This window comes from Gopherus flavomarginatus, chromosome 1 (assembly GCF_025201925.1).
Source record: "Gopherus flavomarginatus isolate rGopFla2 chromosome 1, rGopFla2.mat.asm, whole genome shotgun sequence".
NCBI classification, from domain to species: domain Eukaryota; kingdom Metazoa; phylum Chordata; order Testudines; family Testudinidae; genus Gopherus; species Gopherus flavomarginatus.
Window position 1 is genome coordinate 158,878,173 of NC_066617.1, and position 20,804 is coordinate 158,898,976.

A 20,804-nucleotide genomic window follows, 5' to 3' on the forward strand; every position below is an offset into this window, starting at 1 on the left:
AAGTGAGAGATGCACAGCTCTGTCCTGAGCGAGATACTCACTCAGTGGGGCATGCCTCAATGGGATCTCTTAGCATTCCAAATGAACAGGAAACTTCCCCTGTATTGTCCCAGAGGAGCTATGGGTCATGGCTCCCAGGACAATGCTCTCCTGTTGGCATGGACTGATGAACTCAGATACGCTTTTCCTCCTATTCCTCTGCTACCACAAGTATTGAGAGAGATCCATCACGACAGAGTCACAAGCATTTTCTTAGCACCCAACCAGCCCAAAACATTTTGGTTCCTGGAGCTTCTGAAAATGTCAGTCTGTCCTCTTTTCAGGATCTGCCCCTTGCCAGGAAGGGGAAAGAATCAGACTCCCCAGTCCAGACCCACTCCACCTCACTACCTGATATTTGGATGGGCTTCAGAACTAGAACATTCTTGCTCAGCACCTATCCAAACTATTCTTACTCAAGGTAGGAAAGGTTCAACTAGGACCTGCTAACTAGCTAAGTAGAGATGTTTCTCTACTTTGCTTGGCATAATCAGCCTTTTCCAAGCTCTTCAAATATCCCAGTCATTTTAGATTATCTCCTGATTTAAAAAAACAAAAACTCAAGTCTTTCCATTAGCTCAGAGTGATCAGTGCTTTCCTTCCTCTACTAGATGGATGTTCCATTTTCACTCACCCAACAACAGTGAGATTCATGCCAGGTTTAGTCAGGACTTTCCACCAGTGGTCAAAGTTACATCTCAATGGACCTCAATCCAGTGCTTTCAACACTCACCAGACAACCATCTGAACATTTGGCAATATGCTCCATGTCCCACCTGTCTATGGAAGTTGCATTTTTAGTTCTTATTACCTCAGCCAGAAGGGTGAGCGGGATGGAAGCCCTCATGACATACCCACCATATAAATGTTTTTCTTAAGAAAAGGTCTCCCTTTGCCTTATCCTAAAAATCCTCCCCAAGGTTATTTCTGAAATTCCATATCAGTCAAACTGTCCAGTTACCTGTTTTCTTCCCAAAATCCACACCTCTGCTGAAGAGAGGAGGGAGACTTCATTCCCTTGATGGCAGTGGTGCCTCTGTGTTCTACGTGCAAAGGACCAAACCTATCAAAAATCACCACAGCTATTTCTTGCCACAGGAGAAAGGTCATGAAGACAAGGGTATGTCTATGCTGCAATAAAACACCCATGACTGTCCTGCGTCCGCTGACTCTGACTCAGATTGTGGGGCTGTAAAATTGTTGTATAGACTTTCAGGCTCAAGCTGGAGACCAGAGTCTGGGACCTCTCCCCTCACACAGTCCCAGAACTGGGGCTCCAGTCTGAGTCCGATGGTCTACAATGTAATTTTATAGACCCGCCAGCCAGAGTCAGCTGATGCTGGCCTGATGTGGATGTATTATTGCTGTTTAGACATATCCTAAGTGGATTTCTGGGTGCTTCATTGTGTGCTGCTAATTAGCGCATATCTCTATGCCTGATGAGGTAAGGACATTCTCCATGAGAGCACAAGCTGCCTCTGCGGCATCCCTGCAGGAAGAGAAGATACTGAATATATATGGAGCAGCTACTTGGAGTTCCGTTCCCATGTTCACAAAACACTGCATGCTAGTTCAGGCCTCTGAAGAGAATGAGGGAAAGAGAGAGCACTAGATGACAGAGGAAAGGGAGTGGGTGGGTGTCGACCCTATTAGGATGAGGAAAGGGGAAAATACATAGTGGATGAAGGAAATTATTGGGTGAAGGGAAAGAGGGGTAAGGTTATTACAGCCCATGAAGATGTCAGAGAAGGAAGCACTTCTATTCGTTATCCCAAATAGCACTAGATAAAAATGAGTAGGCTTGTAGCATCATTATAGGTGGGGGGAATCAGGGCCTGCAAATGTTTGTTCTTGTCTGTACAGTTATAGGGCCTGGCTGAAGCCTCTTTAGGTTCTGATAATCATCCAAATTTTGGGATCTGAGCACTGAACCTTTTTAGAGGGGTTTCCCATCATGATTTGTCTGCTATATTGATAGCAGGGTTGCAGAATTGTGAGAAAATATTACAATTGCTGTAATATTATATATGAGGCAGGAAATTAAGGTTGTAAATAGTTTTTTAATCTGGTAGGAGAGCACACTTTTTAAGAGCCTGAAAATTATAATTTTTGTTGCCATGACAAGATATTTATAGTTAAACAAGAACCAAAATTCCAAAGAGCATGCACATAGTCAGCTGCAGCCAGAAATTAGAAAATTTATTCAGTTGGTAGCAATTACCCAAAAGTAGGAATTGAGCAATTAAGCAGTCTTTCTGTGAGCTCCTGGCTGAATCCCTTTAAGATCAACAATCATGTGCTAATTTTTGTTTCCTCACCTGAGTAAAACACATAAATAGCTGTCTGAGCCTCCATGGAATTTGTTGGGCACTAAGACAATTTCTTCTGCATTTGAAATCAAAACTCAAAGGTCTAAAAGAATGGAGCGTATCAAGAAGGGGGGAGAGATAGCTCAGTGATTTGAGCATTGGCCTGCTAAACCCAGGGTTGTGAGTTCAGTCCTTGAGGGGACCATTTAGGGATCTGGGGCAAAAAATTGTCTGGGGATTGGTCCTGCTTTGAGCAGTAGGTTGGACTAGATGTCACCCTGAGGTCCCTTCCAACCCTGGTATTCTGTGATTCTAAGACAGACAAGATGGTAGAACTATGCAATCAGCAAAACCCTGTGATTTAGCTAGTGTCCACAGCTCAGTTATCTACTTAAAGAATAAAGCTGAAGATATTGAAAATAGAACTCAGTATATAATTTCTCAGTCTCCCTGAAGAAGTGACAAAGAGTCCTGTGGCACCTTATTGGAGCATGAGCTTTCGTGGGTGAATACCTACTTTGTCGGATGCATGCGTCCGACGAAATGGGTATTCACCCACAAAAACTTATGCTCCAATACGCTGTTAGTCTATAAGGTGCCACAGGACTCTTAGTCTGGATCTGTAAAAGCAGCAAACACGGCTACCCCTCTGATACCTGAAGAAGTGGGAATCCTGATCCAATTAGATTCATTTTTAAAAAATAGCTATCTGCTAGAGCTAATGTTATAAAGGATCTAGTGAATAGATAGAATCCATTGGGTGCCAAATACGGTGGCAAAAGACAACCTTCATCCCAACCTCTAATTAGCCACCTACTTAATTTTGAAGATAGGCAGTCTTTATTTTAAAGTCTGTCATGAAAAAGATCTTTCTTACTCAAATGAGGAAAAGTATGGTTTTTTTCTCCACATATTTACAATGACAGAACTACCTTCAAAGGCAAGAAAATTACTCAGATCAAGGTATTAGAGAAGTTACTGTATATCCAGCAACCATGAAGAACATTTAAAGGAACAAAAACCTTTATCTTAAAAATATGTAATAAAAAATGAAGCCCTGAAATTTGTAAAGACTCAAGAACAGAAAATCTTAACAGTCTTAAAAATAGATTACAGGAACTCTTTGTGGGTTAAACTGTGCATGTGGGTAATACTGTTTGTCAAAAAAAAAATTTAACTTTTCTCATTAGTTATAACATATTTGGTTAGCTACAATGATAGTCATTTAATAAGTTACATTTACTGTAATATTTCTGTGATAGCCTAGTTTTTGATGGTTTAGACTAATAGGGGTCTATGCTTTCTGTACAGGCTACAGCAGTGGTTCTCAACCTGTGGGCTGCATGTAGCCCAATTAGCACACAGCTGGGCCACAGCTGTATACTAAAGGCTGCCTGGCCCTGCGCAGCAGAGTCACAGCTTCCCAGCATGGCGGAGTCTGGGGTCCCAGCCATTTGGCCCGGCCCGCTGGTGTCCAGGGTCCCAGCTGCCTTGCAGCCCAGCTCGGTGGGGTCCAGAATCGGGGCTGCCCTGCCAGCAGGCCCTGTGCCTGGGGCTCCGCTCCTGTCCCCACTCCGTGGAGGAGTCTCTGTGCATACGGGTCTGTGGGGTGGTTGGAGGGGGCCACTATGGTTCTCAACTTGCGTCCCAGATAACACATTGTGGCCCACAATGATGAATAGGTTGAGAAGCACTGGTCTATGGCAGGGATTCTCAAGCTGGGCGTTGGGACCCCTCAGGGTGCTACGAGCTGTCAACCTCCAGCCCAACCCCCGCTTTGCCTCCAGCATTTATAATGGTATTAAATATATTAAAAAGTGTTTTTAATTTATAAAAGGGGTCGCACTCAGAGACTTGCTGTGTGAAAGGAGTCACCTGTAAGAAAGTTTGAGAGCCACTGGTCTATGGGCTATGTAGTCATTAAGAGGGCCTATAGAAAATACCTTCTGATATTCTTATCTATAGAAAAAAATACCTGATGTTATATCTTCCTCTTAGGATCCTGTTAGTACCAACTGTTGTTCCTTATATGTGACTAAGATTGCTAACTTGTTTTTTCTATTCTTTCTCAAAGGCATATTTTACTTTATTGGTTAACCAATTTCAGCAGTTTGACATCCACTTTTGGCCACGGTTAATTCTATTTACTATTGCAAACAGTAAACAAAATATATAGTGCTGTAGAACCTTGATTTTTATGAACATGTATCTTATGAATGACGGAGTATATGAACAAGTTTTCTGCCACTGCATGTGACTTCAGTCCTCCAGCCAACGTTCAATCAGGTGTGCATGTTTGAAAAGACAGATCTGGTGGCAAGGAGGAGATGCAGTTCTCTCAAACAAAGAAAAACCAGGCACACTGTATGAGTTTGTTATACATACTGTTATTGAATGATTAATAAATTATACACTGTACCTACTGTAATTCTGAGATGTTTTATAAACTTTTTTCTGAACTCTTAACTCTCCAATTAATTACTAAAATAGGGGTTCCACTATGATAGAAAAACTCCCTCTTCTAGAAATATAAGGATGTAGAAGGGGAGAGGGTTAGCTGTTGGATAGATAAAGTTGTAAATCAATTGGGAACAACTATTGGAGTATAATTTTATAGTTATTAAATGGTCCTAGTTAAATATAAATAGAAGGTCCAGAGAGTAATGCACAGAGCACTCCTATTAACTAATTTAGAGAGACACGGCTGAGGCCTGATTAGGAGGCCAGTAAAGGCAGCCAAGGGGCTGGCCAGTGAGCAGTACAGGAGCCAGCAAACAAAGCTGAAAACAAGGGAGTTTTGTAAGGAGAGTTTGGGAGCGAGAATGTGTGGGGTTGTAGTGGTGTTTGTTTTTCTTGACAGAAGCTTGAGAGGGAAGTTTGACAGGTACAGAGGCAGCAGTGGTAGTCACTCAATGAATGGAAGAGAATGAAGATGATGATTTGATGTGGAAGCTGCAAGATGTATTTTATCCTGGAGTATGTGCCTGAAAGATGCTTCATTTGTATCAAGTGCTGCCAGATAGATCAGATGGAAGAGAAGATCCAAGGTTTGGAGATGCAGATTGAAACTGTTTGAATTTTGAACAGATGATGTAGGAAAGAAAGAGGAGACTGAAGGGAAAACTCAAGACTTGTAGATGCAAGCTGGACTGGAGAACTGTGAGAGTAGAGTACTGGATGAGAAAAGTGGCCAGTGGAAGCATGTGACTACGTGAACAAGGCAGAGGAAAGTGAAGAAGTGAAGCTGAGGCTAGTGAAGAAGAAATACAGCTGAGAAACAGGTTTGCTGAGTTGGAAAATGAAGAGGTGCAGCAAGCAGTAACAGAAGGTGGGATGGCAAGGAAGGAGGAGAAAACTGGCTAGCCCAACAAGAAGAGGGAAAGAGTCAATGGAGAGAGGCCAAGTTCAGCCCCCGGAGTGATAGAGGATGACTCATAGAGGATCACAAGTGAGAACAAAAGACAAGAGGACTTGTAGTCAGAAGGAGTAGAAGGGGAGAGGCTGGAGAATTGCACCAACACCAGGAAGAGGCAGGTCTACACGATGGGGGACTCCCTAACAAGAATGGACAGGCCTGTCACTAGAGCCGATCCAGAGAACAGAAGAGCATGCAGTCTGTCAGAAGCTATGATATGAGATGTGGACCTGAGGATGAAGAGGCTCCTAATGGGAATAGGAAAGAATCCACTGATTGTCCTTCACATGGGAAAAAATGATACTACTAGACTCTCACTGGAATGTATTAAGGGAAACTATGCCAGGATGGGAAGAACCTTAAAGAAATGGAGGCTCAAATAATCTTCAGTGGGATTCTACCTGTCCCTAGAGAGTGAAGACAAGACAAGATTGTGATGATCAGCAGATGGCTGAGGCACTGATGCTGTAAGGAAGATTTTGGGATGTTTGACCACTGGGAGACCTTCGTGAAGAGAGGCGTGTTTGCATGGAATGGACTCCACCTGAATAGGGATGGAAACAGACTTCTGGGTTGGAGGTTGGCTTTAAAGAGCTTTTAAACTAGGAATTCAGGGGCAGTCTGGAGATGCTCATGTATAGGGCCCTACCAAATTCATGGTCTGTTTTGGTCAGTTTCATGGTCATAGGATTTTTAAAATAATAAATTTCATGATTTCAGCTATTTAAATTTGAAATGGCACGGTGTTGTAATTTTAAGGGTCCTGACCCAAAAAGGAGTTGGGGGAGGTCACAAGGTTATTGTAGGGGGGTTGCGGTACTCCAACCCTTACTTCTGCACCGCTGCTGGCAGCGGCACTGCCTTCAGAGATAGGCAGCTGGAGAGCAGCAGCTGCAGACCATGAATCCAGCTCTGGATGCAGAGCTGCTGCCCACAGAGCTGGGCCCTCAGTCAGCAGCCACCACTGTCTGGCTGCCCATCTCTGAAGGCAGCAGTGCAAAAGTAAGGGTAGCAATACCTTACCATGCCATCCTTCTGCCTTCAGAGCTGGGGTCCCGGCCTGTAGACACTGCTCTCTGGCCATCCAGCTCTGAAATCAGCGCAGCAGTATGGGTGGCAATACTGCAACTTCCTAAAATAACCTTGTGACACTCTCACCCCCCTCCCCCCGGAACTCTCTCTTGGGTCAAGACCCCTAATTTGAGAAACATTGGTCTTCCCCGTGAAATAAAGGGTAAAAGCATGCATCAGACCAGATTTCATGGTCTGTGACACATTTTTCATGGCCATGAATTGGGTTGGGCCCTACTCATGTAATCTCCATGCCTGATTCTGATATTAAGCCCCAGGAAAATAAGACAGGATACAGCAATGGAGAAAGGTAGAACAGAGGGTAGGAGATTGGACATCAAGACGAAAGATAGTGTCAATACCAATGGCACTAACAGTCAGGTAGGCAATACTGAAAGTAGAATGACTGCACCTAAACAGGCAAGGAATCTGGGCGAAGCCAAGCAGAAGAAACTAAGATGTCTATATAGCAATGCAAGGAGCCTGGGTAACAAAATGGAGGAATGAGAATTGTTGGTGTAGGGAGTAAAACCAGGTATTATAGGGATAACAGAAGCTGAATTCTTTAAGGTTTCTCATTTCCCTGAATCAGTCTTCAGTGATTGCAGCAATCAGGAATGGTAATAAATTGATCAGAGAATTATCAGATAAGAGGCACTTCCTTACAAGAGCATTTAAAACAACTAAATATAGTGTGAACATTGTTTCCCAGTGATCTCATTTAAACACACAAGAGAGATATGGAATATTAGTTCCCTTGTTGTTTTCAAGCCAGGCAGAAGTCTGAAGAGAATCTCTTTTTTTTTTTTTTTTTTTTTCTTGCCATTAACACAACTGTAGCCTTTCTGAGTCTCCTATTAGCATTGGTTGATTATGAGTGACTTTTAGTGTAGCAGGGCAGATTTGCATTGAATAAATAATTGATTTCCAAGAGAGCATCTGTCTTTACAAGTGGCTGCAAAACTTTAACAGTATTTCAGTATTTGATGAGGCGTTACATCATAAGTTCCCTTGCAGAGGCTTCAGTTGTGTAATAGTTACCGCATGCTATTTAGTATGGTTTCTGTTTTGGATTAAATTTGTTTGAGAACAGACTGTTTTATAGAACAATAAAGCACTACAGCATGTACCAAGATTCTTCAAGTTATTTCGACAGGTATTTCCCATCAGGATGTGCTTGTACCCATACACTGGAGATTTTTGTAAGCAGTGTCTGTGCCTAACGCACCCTTGTGTTATGGTGTGAGAGTATATAGGGACGAGAAGACTCTCTGCTGCTCCAGTTCCTTCTCAACAAACTGTAGCATGAGACTGCGTGTCGCAGTGTCCCCATGCTAGCTATGCGGCCTGCTGACTTATCTTTCTGACTTTGTTTCTATTTCTTTAATACAATTATTTCATTTTTATCATTTTTACTTTTTAATTTGACACTATTGTATGCTATTGGGGGTGTCCCCATCCCCCCGCCCCATCCTTTCACCCAGTCAGAGCCTGTGTTCCTCTTGGCCCTCTACATCTGCCTGTCCTTTCTTACTGGGTTATGCGCAAGACCCCAGTCTACAAACCCTGCCATGCCTACCATGGGTCCTTTACTCTCAGCAATGGGAATTCCAGCTGCCTTGGAGAGCTCACATTCCCTCCAAGGGCAAGGTTTGCTTCAGATGCAAAAGTAGATTCAGAAAGCAGAGGGAGGACAGATTGAAACTGCTGCTTATGGACCACTCTGTGAGAGCTGCAAGATCCAAGTCCCTCCACACGCGCGCACACACACACCAGCCTCAACTGCTCAACTCTAGTGAGTACACTAGCCCTGGCTCTGGTAACCAAAACCCTGCAGCCCTTTAGAGTCTTCAAGATTATCTAAAATGAAGAGACCCCACTCTCCAGAAAGAGAGACTCTAAAAAGGATAAAGTCACCTTCTTGCTCTGAGAATAAGGAGATCTCACATCTTGGTAGGGGTACCACTGAGGCTTTTTCTTCCCCTCTATAGAGGTCCCAGTCACCTTAAAAAAAAAAAAAAGAAAGAAAAAAAAAAAGAAAACCAAACTCCAGCAGACTGTACTGAGAAGCTTCCCAGCAAGCAATCTCGAGCATCACCAGTGTCAGTGCCAGAATCAGAGCCTTCTAAACACAAGGACTCCTCCAAGACCACAGTCCCAAAGTCATCATCCTCTGTACCATCTTCCTCAGGCCATGGTATAGAGTGCCAGGGTGACCTTGCAATCCCTCAGTATGTACACACATGACCAAAAAATAAAAGTTAAAAAAAAAAAATACAGCATATCACAGACCGTGGTCTTGCCCAATTTACTTTAAAATAACAAGATCAGCTGAACCACCGAGAGAGAAACCTAGTTTTTCTAAGGAAGCGCTGTCTTCTCTAATGCCATCAGAATTAGCAACTTCTTCTGAACAGCTTTTGTGATCCACTGTTCAAGGGTCACAAGCAATCCTCACATCATACTCTACACCAAGCCTGTCACCAGCCTGATGGGGATCATCGCTCCCATTTCCTGTCTGCCTGAGAGTTGATCACCTTGAACGGGTGGATCCTGGAGATGGTTTCAGCATGCTATTCCATCCAGTTCAGCTCCATCCATTCCTGTCCTAGGGATCCTTCTCACGAGGGTCTTTTAAGACAGGAGGTGCAATCTCTCCTATTCCTAGGGGCGATCTAACCCATTCCACTGGACTTCCTGGAGAAAGTCTTGAGAAAACGTTCTTCTTGAGGTGTTTCCTGGTTCCCAAGAAAAGAGGAAGAAGACAACCAAATCTGGACCTCCTGACTTCATCCATTCACGGTGGTACCCATGGTGATTTCCTCTTTGGAGCTGGGAAATTGGTTTGTCTTCCTTGATCTCCGGGACACACATGTCCATATAGCTATACACTCTTCCCACAAATATTTCACACAATTTGTCATGGGCAAGGACCACTGCCAGTACTGGATCCTGTCCTTTGACTTTTAACTGTGCAAAGGATCTTTACAAAGGTCCTCTCAGGTATCGCCAGCCCATCTTCATTAGATGGGAATAATAGTCTTTCCCTGCCTGGATGATTAACTTCTCAAGGGTTGCTCCTTTCTCAGGGTGCCATCAGCAACCAAAGGGTCCTATCCCTCTTTCACTTCTCCAGCTTCCACCTCTACTTGGAGTAGTCTACATTTAGAGCTGTGCAACAAATAGACTTCATCAGAGTCACTTTAGACTCCATTATAATCAAACCATACCTGCCCACGAATAGGTTTGCTATGATGTCCAGCCTTAGTACCATGCTACAACAGAGCTACAAACCACAGCAAAGAGTTCTGTTCAACTCTTGAGCCATGTGGTAGTCAGTAAATGTATAACATCCCTGACAAGACTACACTCCTGATATATTCTAGCTTGGCTCTGGTTTGTCTACATCCCTCAACAAGTACAAACTATGGGTGTCAATATCTCAGAGGTTATTTCTCTCATTTGAGGTTCCCCGGGTGTCGATCTTTTTGTGACATTGTCCGATGCAGATGCTTCTGCTTGGGAGGGCATAGTCTCAGCTTGTTGGGAGATGCCATCCTTACCCTTGACCTCTGTTCTTGGTCTTGCTCTTCGCTTGTCCCCCAAAGCTGTTGTTCCTTAAAGTCTTGAATACTTGAAATGAGAGATTGGTAGCCGTCTTCATAGCACCGTCGTGGCCAAGACAGAGTTCCCAATTTTGATTTGCCTGTCCCTGCAATCACCCCTTCGCCTTCATCTGACTGCGAACTGCCTCACCCAGGAATTGGGCACCATGACCAACCCTCACCTCTCTTCGTTCCACATCAAGGCCTGGCCCCTAGATGGCTTTCTGATGTAGAACAAGACTGTCCTCCAGAGACCCAAACAGTACTGCTCAAGAGTAGAAAACCTGCCACAAGGAAAACTAACCTGCAGAAGTGGAAACATTTGTAAGCCTGGCATACACAACAATCTATATCTCCTCTCGAATCTCTCCTCACACACATTCTCGATTACCTGCTACAAACTACAGGTTTATCACTTAGCTCAGTCAAGGTTCATCTTTGCTTCCATTACAACCTTTCACCCCTCGGTTCAGGGGTTTTAATCTTTGCTTATCTGAGCATTGCAAGATTAAGGATCTATTTGCCCTTTTACCTCCTATTAAAGAACCTACTTTACCATGGGACCTTAACTTAGCTCTCAATGCCCTGAGAAAACTCCCATTTGAACCTATGGGATTCATTTGTCCTTTAAGACTTTGTACCTCATACAGAAGGATAGGAGAACTAGAATCTCTTTTATGGCTGATCCACTGAACATAGTGTTCTATCACAAAACAGTGATATTGCATCCTCATCCTTGCTTTCTACCTAAAGGTTCATCAGAATTTCACATTAATCAGGACACTGATCTAATGATGTCTTACTCCAAGCTCTGTTACTTGAGAATCTTCACACACACAGGGTGTAAGAATCAATCTCATCTTTTACCTCAATATGACTAAGTCCTTCAGGGCTTCTCACAGTCTGTTTCCTTCACAGAAAAAATGAAAGGGTACTCAGTATCCACCCACAGATTGTTGAAATTGGTGACATCTTGACCTGTTTTGAAGCCTTGGAGGTGCCTTTTTCACCGAGGGCGATTGTCCATTCCTCTAAGGTTTGGTATATCTCTGTGGTCTTACTGAAGTACATATCCATCTCAGACATTTGTAAGGGCATTTTCCCCAGCATTTTACTGTTGTGCGTGCTTCTTGAGTTGACATGGCCTTCGGTGATGCTGTTCTACCTCCTCAGCACCCTCCTCCATAATTGGGGTACTGCTTGTGAATCTTCTGATGTTGGGCACTCATAGGGAGAAGGAGAGGTTACCTTGCACAGCAATTACCTTGCAAAGTAATTGGAGTTCTAGATGTTTTGTTCCTATGGGTTCTCCATTCCCCTCTGGGCCCTTCTTCCCTTCAGCTTCAAACTCATACTCTGGACGTTGTGGTTGAGAAGGAACTGGAGAAACAGCAGCAAGCCTGCCCTATATACCTTGTACCAGAGCACGAGGGTGCGTAGGACACAAGCGCAGACCCACACTTCTGACAAAAATCTCCAAGCAAGAGTGCGTGGGCACATATTGACTGCAGCACCCCTAAAGTTATTTGTAAGTAAATAAAAATTAGGTACAGTGATGTTTAGCCCAAAGGAAAACATCTGCTACAAGTTACCATAATTCTGTATATCTAGAATGTAGCTAAGGTCTAGTTGCAGCACGTGGTATATGATTGAATATAAATTGGTGAGTAGTCATTGACAGTTGATGTTGAATTCATTAAGCCATCTTCTACCACATACCCCATAGTTCCACAGTCCAGCTAACCAGTTTGCAGGGCTCCACTCTGTAGTTTGTGGAGGGGTCAAAACTTGAGTGCCTCTTTTTCTGGTCCCACTGCTTGGGAGTTGGGATTAGGAGGAGAGAAGAAACTGTAAATGTATATAGCACAGCTGTCTTTCAGCTGAGCTGTAAGATGTTCCTGATCACTTGTCATTGGCCATTGAAGCCCACATGGCATTTTTTTCACAAAGGTTCAGAGGTTAATCCTGATGTTATGACTGTGTTCCATCTCTAACTTCATTACATCTACCTATGTCCCCCAAATGCTGCATGTGAAATTTTTACTCACTTTGACTGAGACTGTTGTGAGACATTGCTGTGTGCTTCTAAACTGTTGTCACCTTCTATCTCAGAGGAAACTGCATTTCTGGCGTGAGTGTGTCATACCTATGCAGTATGGGTAAAATTTACAAAAGAGCCTGTCACTTAGGCACTTTTGAAAATATTTCTTGTGGGATAAAAAGCAGTATAAGATATTGGGATGCCAAATATATTTTTAAGCTTTACACTTTGTGTTCAATCTCCATTGCACATACTGTCTTAGAAGCTTAAAATAGAATTTCTTCCCTTATAGATCTTTTCTTGAGTATGTTCTCTTCCTCTGTTTTTTCCATTATTTTCCCTACTGTTTTTCTACTTGAACTTAAAATGGCTGTGGCTTTTTGTATATGTTCTTCTTTGTGCAAGAGCTTCAATGTCAATACAGTTTTGGAAACTGAGTGTGAATACTGAATTCCAGCTCGAGAGGGGACGCAAGCAGAAAGCGTATCGTCTTGCTGTCTCTCAGTTATGATTACATTCAGTACTTTAGAGGGAAAGGTGGATATTTTAAGAGGGGATTTTTAGAATTTAAATTCCCCAACAGATTTCTTCAGATAATGTTTATAAATTTCTCTGAAGTTTGAAAGTTCTCATAAGTTTCATAATTCCAATGTGACCATGTCAAAGTGGGTAAAATTTGGAGCTTACATTTTGTGCCAATATCTGCTGTCTGTCTGAGTCTGCTGTCCTTGCACAACCCACATTCTTTTTGAGTTAATGCTAGCAGTATTCGCAGCTCTGATTCATCTTTTCGTATATGTAAATTATAGATATAAACTGACACAACAGTGAGTCTGTACTCCTAAGATTAAAAAAAAACCCAAAAAGTATCACCTGTCCTTTGATAGAAAATGTCTTTACACACTCGGTATGTATAACATGACTAAAGATGTGATATGAGTAATCACTAATCTTTCAGTTAATATATTCTGTCTGTGTGTGGGTGGGTGTTAATATGTACTGATTGATGGACTTTTTTTAAACATCTTATATCTCTGATTCTACTAGAGAATCTCCATGTTTTCATTGTTTGTCTTTTAGATATAAAGGCTGAATGCTCTTGATTAATTGTACCTTGTACAGAACCAAACACAGAGTAATGTATTAAATGGGTTACATTTGATGTGATATATATCTTTCACTGAAACACTTTTTCCCCCTTTTCTCTTCAGATGTGTGGTCAGCAGGCTGTGTATTGGCTGAACTGTTACTTGGACAACCAATCTTTCCAGGCGACAGTGGTGTGGATCAGTTGGTGGAAATAATCAAGGTATGGAATTCAAGTTACTCTTGGGTCGCCACCTCGCTCCTTGAACATAGATGTATTGCACATAAAAACTAGGTTAAAAGAATGTTATTAAGATTGCAAAGTAAATCACTTGAAAGTTAGAATTAAGGTTCTGGTTCCTCATGTGATCTCTCTCCTCCACTGGCTTCCAGGCTCCTCATCCAATCTCTCTCCCCTCTTATGTCATCCCTGGCTCCTTATCCCAGTCTGTTCATTCTGGCTGGCCCAGCCCAGAGCAGCTGGGAGCAGCAATTACAGAGGAAGTGCTTCTGTCCCCCACCTCCAATTAGCCCTGCACTGGAGCATGCTCAGTCACTCTTGTGGGGATGTCAGTTGCACAGTCTGGCCATAGGTGGGAGCTGGTAAGTGATGGAGCATGGTCATTCAGCCTGCAGAGGTGGTGCACTGGCAGTTTATTTAGTCAGCACTTCAAGCTGTGAGGGGGTCTAGTGTGCTCAGAGAATTCAGTCTTCACAGATTTTAGCTGCTAAAATCAAAGTCTGTTCTGAGCATGTGCAAACTGCAAGTTTTCAGTGGCTTGTAAGTTGGTGAGGTGTAGGTGGATTTTTATGGTGACAAAAAAAATATTTCAAAGCATGGGGGTTTTAGGGCATTTCAAGGAAAATAATCTGAATTTTTTATCATGAGCACAACCTATTTTTCCCTAGCCTCATTCTTGGAAATTGTTGAACCATTTTGGCTAAAATTTTCCAAAAAAGATTGGCCTACAGCTGACCCCTGGCATGGAAAATTTCAGCCGAGACCATTAGTTTTATCACATTATAAGCAACTTAAAACAGGATCTTTGGTGGGAAGCGTCGAGCAATTTTAATAGGAGATGCTAAAAGACGAGCATATAACACAATTAGAAAAAAGTAAAAATCTAGATAGGAACAGATTTGCCTGCTGCCCTGTAGCACCTTAGCCTGTGAACATGTCGTAACTCACAAGTTAAACAGGTTTAAGCTGGGTCCGTACTTGCAGAGAAACCTCAAAGGATAACTTGAGAGGCTCTAAGAAGTAGTGTTGCTTATTCCTTAAGTGGTAGGTTCCTTTTAAGTTGTACTGAAACAGTGTCCTAGTGTGGTGTGGTGCTTCTCACAATGCCATTCTTTTGTATGAGATGTAAAATCTACAGTTGCAAACATTTGTGGTCATTAAAGGTACAAAGCATTGCTTACAAAAAGTTGTGGTACACCGCTGCCTCAATATGATGCCACCCAATATAACACGAATTTGGATATAACGCAGTAAAGCAGTGCTCTGGGGGTGTGCACTCCAGTGGATCAAAGCAAGTTCAATATAACATGGTTTCACCTATAACGCAGTAAGATTTTTTGGCTCCCAAGGACAACGTTATATCGAGGTAGAGGTGTATTTGCTCTGGAATCTCTGTTTGGCTAGGTACCTAAGTTTCCCCCTGTAGTTTCATAAATATGGTGGTATTTACAGTTTGCCCTAAACTGTTATGAACAGCTAGTATGGTCTACTCCCTAATCCACTTTATTCATCAATGAAATGAGTAAGTGATTATTGTCTGTATATCAATATATAGTTTCTTCAGGAGTAAAGATATTATGTAAATATAAGATCATTTAATTGTGCATCAGGGAGACATAATCCAAAAAGTCACATCTCGCTCCCTTAGAAATCTGGTTATTTAGGGATCTGGGGCAAAAATCTGTCTGGGGTTTGGTCCTGCTTTGAGCAGGGGGTTGGACTAGATGACCTCTTGAGGTCCCTTCCAACCCTGGTATTCTATGATTCTATGATTTCAATAAAACAGATCTATCTAGAGTTAATGAGTGTGCTTTGCCTTTCCATTGACTTGGTTCTGAGTAAGTGGAAGTATAGTATTTAGAAGACAGATGTATTCTGGTTGACAGGCTGTCTGCCAACCGGAGTTCATGGATTGACATAATACTTGTGTAGTTGTTTTTAATTAATTGTACAGTATCAGCCAGTCAGTACAGGAAGTGTTCATCCATGACTCATAACGATACAGAATCTATGTAGAGACAAGGTGGTTGAGGAAATAGCTTTTATTGGACCAGCTTCTGTTGGTGAAGAGACAAGCTTTCGAGCAACACAGAGCTCTTCTTCAGGATCCATTTATTCAGTTTGGATGAGATGATTCTGTTTTAGCTCAATTTAGTATAAACGCAAAGGAAGAAGAGAAACAATTTAATAGAATTGTCACTGCATGTAGACCTTGTATACATTTTGAACACCACCTTCATAAATTTTATCCTCATTTCTAATTGACAGATCCATAGCTCAATATAAAGAGTACTGGTGTTAACAGTTTTATCTATCATAGTTGGAAGATGTGCATTCTGGAAGCTTGGACTTTCAGTGAGCTGTATTTGAGATGGTTTTCCACTCGGCAGATGTAGGTTCTTGGAGCATTGCTCTAACTGTGGACATGGAAATCCTGAATGATTGTATTGTCCCATTATTAGATGAAAATCAAAAAATGGTACATGCTCCCCTAGATACACATTAACAATTATACATGTGAGATGTACTCCACTGTGTGGTAAACCCTGAGATCTTCACTTGAGAAGACACAGTGGTAAGAGAGTATCCAGAGAGCAATGACTATGATGAAGTGCTAGATGTCATGTTCTCTGACCAGCTAAGGGAACAAGCTCTGTGAAGCTTAGAAGAGGAGAGAATGGTCTGGGTTAGTAGCAAAAGGGAGTGGAATTTCCCAGGGATGTCTAAAGCAAATGTGACAGGGATTGTGAAGTTTAGTGGGCAGGTGCCATGGAACATTATTCTGGCCACATGCTATTTGTTACCAAGAAAATGTAGGTGCAGATTCTAGAAGCTCTCCTGGGGGAAAATGAAATACAAATCACAGTAATGGAATTTCCTGCAGTATGAACATACAAAACTCTGCAACACAAAATTTGGTAGATTGACAATGCATAGGTACATTGTTAAAGTTGACAAGGGGATGGGATGGGAGGATAGAGATTGTAGTTTGTTGGGTAGAGTGCATTTGAGGCTTTTGGCATCTGAGAGAATTTGGAAGGTGGTTTGGGATTTTGGTACCCAAGAATTTGTTAAGGCTTTTGGCATAGGCCTTGGAGAGGGGAAAGGTATTGAATGCCCAGTGGAAAAACTTCAGCTACAGTAAACAAAGGGTTTATATCAGAAAGTTGTTAAAGATGATTGGATAGGAAATGAGAGTTGGTACCAAATAGGCATGTATCCAGTCTCCTAAGCTTCCACTAGAATTTTCTGAGCCGCTTCTTTCAAAGGCTGTCTCTTCTTAAGTTGTTCAGGAAATTCTGTGTTACTTTTGTTACTTTATCTTGAAGTTTGGTTGTAGGTGAATTGGTGCATAGAAATCAAGGTATCCTAAGTTCTTTTGCCACTATAGGAACTGTATCAATAAAGACATATCGGACAAATACCTTGTAAACAAGGCGTTAAAACAAGCTGAGTCTGAATCAGATAGCAGATTTTGAGTCCAGAAGACTGAGACAAGTATTCATGGTGAGCTGATAACGCAGAAAGCGTTGTTGCTGAAAGGATAATATAGCATAACAAAGAGAACTGGAGAAGTTACAAATAAAACAGTGCTATTGAAAGTATTGTAGTTCAGGGCGAGAAATGGGATGGGGACGTAGATGTAGTTTCAGTTGGAGTGAGAAAGAAACGATGAAATCAAGTGTAGAATTCACAATAGTAGCGGGGAAACAAGTGAGGGAAATACCCACAGTTTCAGCTGGATATGAAGGTTCCCTAACTACTTTCAGAAGGAGGCATCCATGTTTTTGTGCCTTTGAGGAAAATATGAGTGGTACGTGTTAAAAAGTAAGTGTGTGCTTCACCTCTCGTCAGTATTGTAACTAATGCTCATACTAGAAAATCCACATTCATATTAAAAATATACATACGTTAGATTGAACTTAAACTGAAGGACTATGAACACTCATGCATCAGGTATAAATCAGCCACTAAATGATGGATTGGGAAGAAGTTTCTTCTGTGGGTTAGTTTTTCCATAATTGTCTATTATGGGATTTCTTTGTACCCTTTTCTGAAGCACTTGTTAATGGTCAGCATGTAGTATTAGTCTGATCCAGTATGCTAATTCCCTGATAAGATTCAAGATAAATGTGATAGCATGGCTATCCATCCATTGGCCTAAAAATGTGATAGCATGGCACATCCATCGGCCTAAAAATGGGGCTGATGAAGGTTATACAAATATACCTGTATCAACAGCAAACAACTTTGACAAGTGGATAGAAGCATAAGTGAGACCTGTTTCACCTTGAACAATTTGAGGGTTTCTCATAAGAATTTAACTAGCATTAGAAAACATAAAACAATCTAACAGGTTGCTGAGTTGGCAGATTAGTAGTAGATTAGTTGGCAGATTAGATGCTTGAAGGTATGAAGGTGAGACTAATGTAAAGTTTAAGGGGTAGCATGCACATTATTCGTGAACCAGACCATCTTTACACAATCACCTGAAGAAGCAAATGCACACTTTAAGGAGAGTTTGTGCTGGTTGCCCAACCCAGAAAAGCCAGGGATGGCGGGTTCTGAGACTAGTACCCATACCTCTGTTGTATGCATTTGAGTGAGATAAGTATTACTGTTACCATAGGCAGACTTGGAAACTGAAGGACACAGTCACACTGAATCAGTGGCAGAACCAAGAGTAGATTCCAGTAATCCTGACTCCAGCTTCCCTCCTCTAATCATAAGCCAACGCTCCCTCTGTTTTTTCAGACATTCATAACTTTATTTCAAAAACAGCTTTTTTTCTAACTTCGCTCAGAAGGCACATGTCGTATGATGATCTCAGTGAAAAACATAAAATGTACAAACAAACGCACCCAGTTCAGTGCTGGATGCTGACATCCAGGAGTAGGCAACAACAGAGAGACAGCAGCAACCTCAGTCCCTGCCTAAAGAATTGTCGTTGCTAGATGCAGACATGGCACTGGAACTGGTTGACTGTAAGGATTCCAGAGCCTTCTGTCCCAAGTCATGGAGACCTGGAGATCAAAACAACAGTAATCCAGGAAAGGGCTCTCAAGCTATTTGATTAAACTGAGCTCTACAAGCCAAGCCAGGATTGCTCTCCTGATCAACGAGGGTTTACTTGATCCAGCAGAGGCAGACTCTGGCCACTCTCTGCTCCACAACTAAATTTGTGGAAGAGAGTACTGAGTGCCTTCAAAAGAAGCCCAGGTCCACAAAAGGCACCTTGAAGGAAAAAGACCCAAGAAACTGGACCTCTTTAGGCACAGGGCATGTTCCTTTACCTCAATGCAGCTCTGCATTATGAATTACTAGGCCCTGTTTGCAAAATATAACTTTGGATGGGAGAGTCATCCCTTTAATGTCCAAAAAATTCTACAGGAAAACAGAAAAGAACTAAATGAGATCATAGGGCCATGGACACGTCCAACCCAACTGCGAGATCAGTTGCCAATGCCCATGGCTGTCACCATGAGCAGGTCTTCATGGCTGCTTTACATCAGGCATCCAGAAAGAGGTACAAAGCACCATCATGAATCTACTCTTTGGGTGGATGGAGTTCTTCAGCAGGAGAACAGATGAACTGCACCATGCACTGAAAGATTTGAAGGTCACGTTAAGATCCCTTGGGATCTATACACTATCTCTTTATCAAAAGATATGGAATACCAGTCTCAGTAGGATGCTATCCTATTCCCGGAATAGGTAGCCTGAGTACCTGCCAAGGGGAAAACCCCTCAATTCTAGGAGATATGCCTTTCATCGTCATACTCAGTCATTCACCCTGCACCATCACAGAGGCAACAGGTTTGATGGATATATCAGGAGCCCCCTTCCCTTTTTCACTGGGCTTGGTTTGCTATCAGACAAGTGGATTTTTGGACATCTTTCACTCATGGCTACCTTGTTCATGTCTACTCTTCATACTCCTGCACAAACCCCTTCCTTGTCCCCTTCAGGGATCCTTGTGATGAGAGCCTGTCACAAAGAGAAGTGGCCTCATTGCTTTGTCTGTGAGCCATAGGAGAGCTCAGAAGTACAGGGATCTTAAGAGGCTTTTATTCCTGATATTTCCTCATCTCAAAAAAGAAGAGAGATCTTTGTCCTGTTCCCGGCCTGAGGAGGCTGAACAAATGCAAATGCAGCCCTGTATTCAGAATGGTAATGCTTGCCTCCATTATTCTATCTCTGCAGGTTCAACACTGGTTCATGGCTCTTGTTTTACAGGATCCATACTTCCACATAGCCATCCTCCCAGCTCACTGGAAGTACTTCATATTTGCAGTAAAGCTAATCACTACCAGTATTAGGGGCTGCCATTCATACTCTCAACAGCACCAGAAGTTGAGATGAGCAAATAATTTTATTTTTTCATTTAGAACCAAAACTGAAGGTCTGTTTTTGTCAAAGCAAAACATTTTTTAAAACTGTGTTCATATCAAAAATGAAATGTTTTGGACATCAAATAGACACATTTTCTAAACGAAATGTTGAATTTCAGAACGGTTGGTTTTAATTTTATTTTTTTTTATGAATTGTTCCCAAAATTTGTTTTGTGGGTTTTATTGTTTTTTATTGGGCAGGCAGGGTGGTTTTGGTGTGGTTTTTTGTTTGGTTGGGTTTTTTTGGTTTTGTTTTGGTTTTTTTGCCAGAAGTAGTCACTGAAAAAAAAATCACTCCATCCTGTCATAGCATTCTTTCTCAGATCTGAACCTTAGAGTTCAAAAAATGAGATACTAGCATGAATTTTCCTAAGCTCAATTACTAGCTTAGATCTGATAGGCTGCCACCACCCAAAAATATAGTGTTTTGGGGCACTCTGACCTCCCCAACCTTCCCTGTGGACCCCAAGAACCCAGACCCCTTGGGTTCTTAAAACAAGGAGAAAAAAACCATTCCCCCACCTTCCCCCTCTCAGAACTTCCCTCCCTGGGCTATCCTGAGATACTGATCTAACCTCTTAAATCACCATACAGAGAAGCATCTC

At 42.1% G+C, this 20,804-nt stretch overlaps 1 protein-coding gene across 4 annotated transcripts in view; it reads left to right on the top strand.

The window, feature by feature from the left end:
- GSK3B (glycogen synthase kinase 3 beta) overlaps positions 1 to 20,804 on the top strand; it is a 256,101-nt gene that overhangs the window by 168,950 nt on the left and 66,347 nt on the right. For all 4 annotated transcript variants that reach the window (XM_050959745.1, XM_050959759.1, XM_050959735.1 and 1 more), the window contains exon 7: positions 13,692 to 13,789. In XM_050959745.1, coding sequence (XP_050815702.1) covers positions 13,692 to 13,789 — 98 coding nt within the window. The remainder of the gene's footprint in view (positions 1 to 13,691; positions 13,790 to 20,804) is intronic.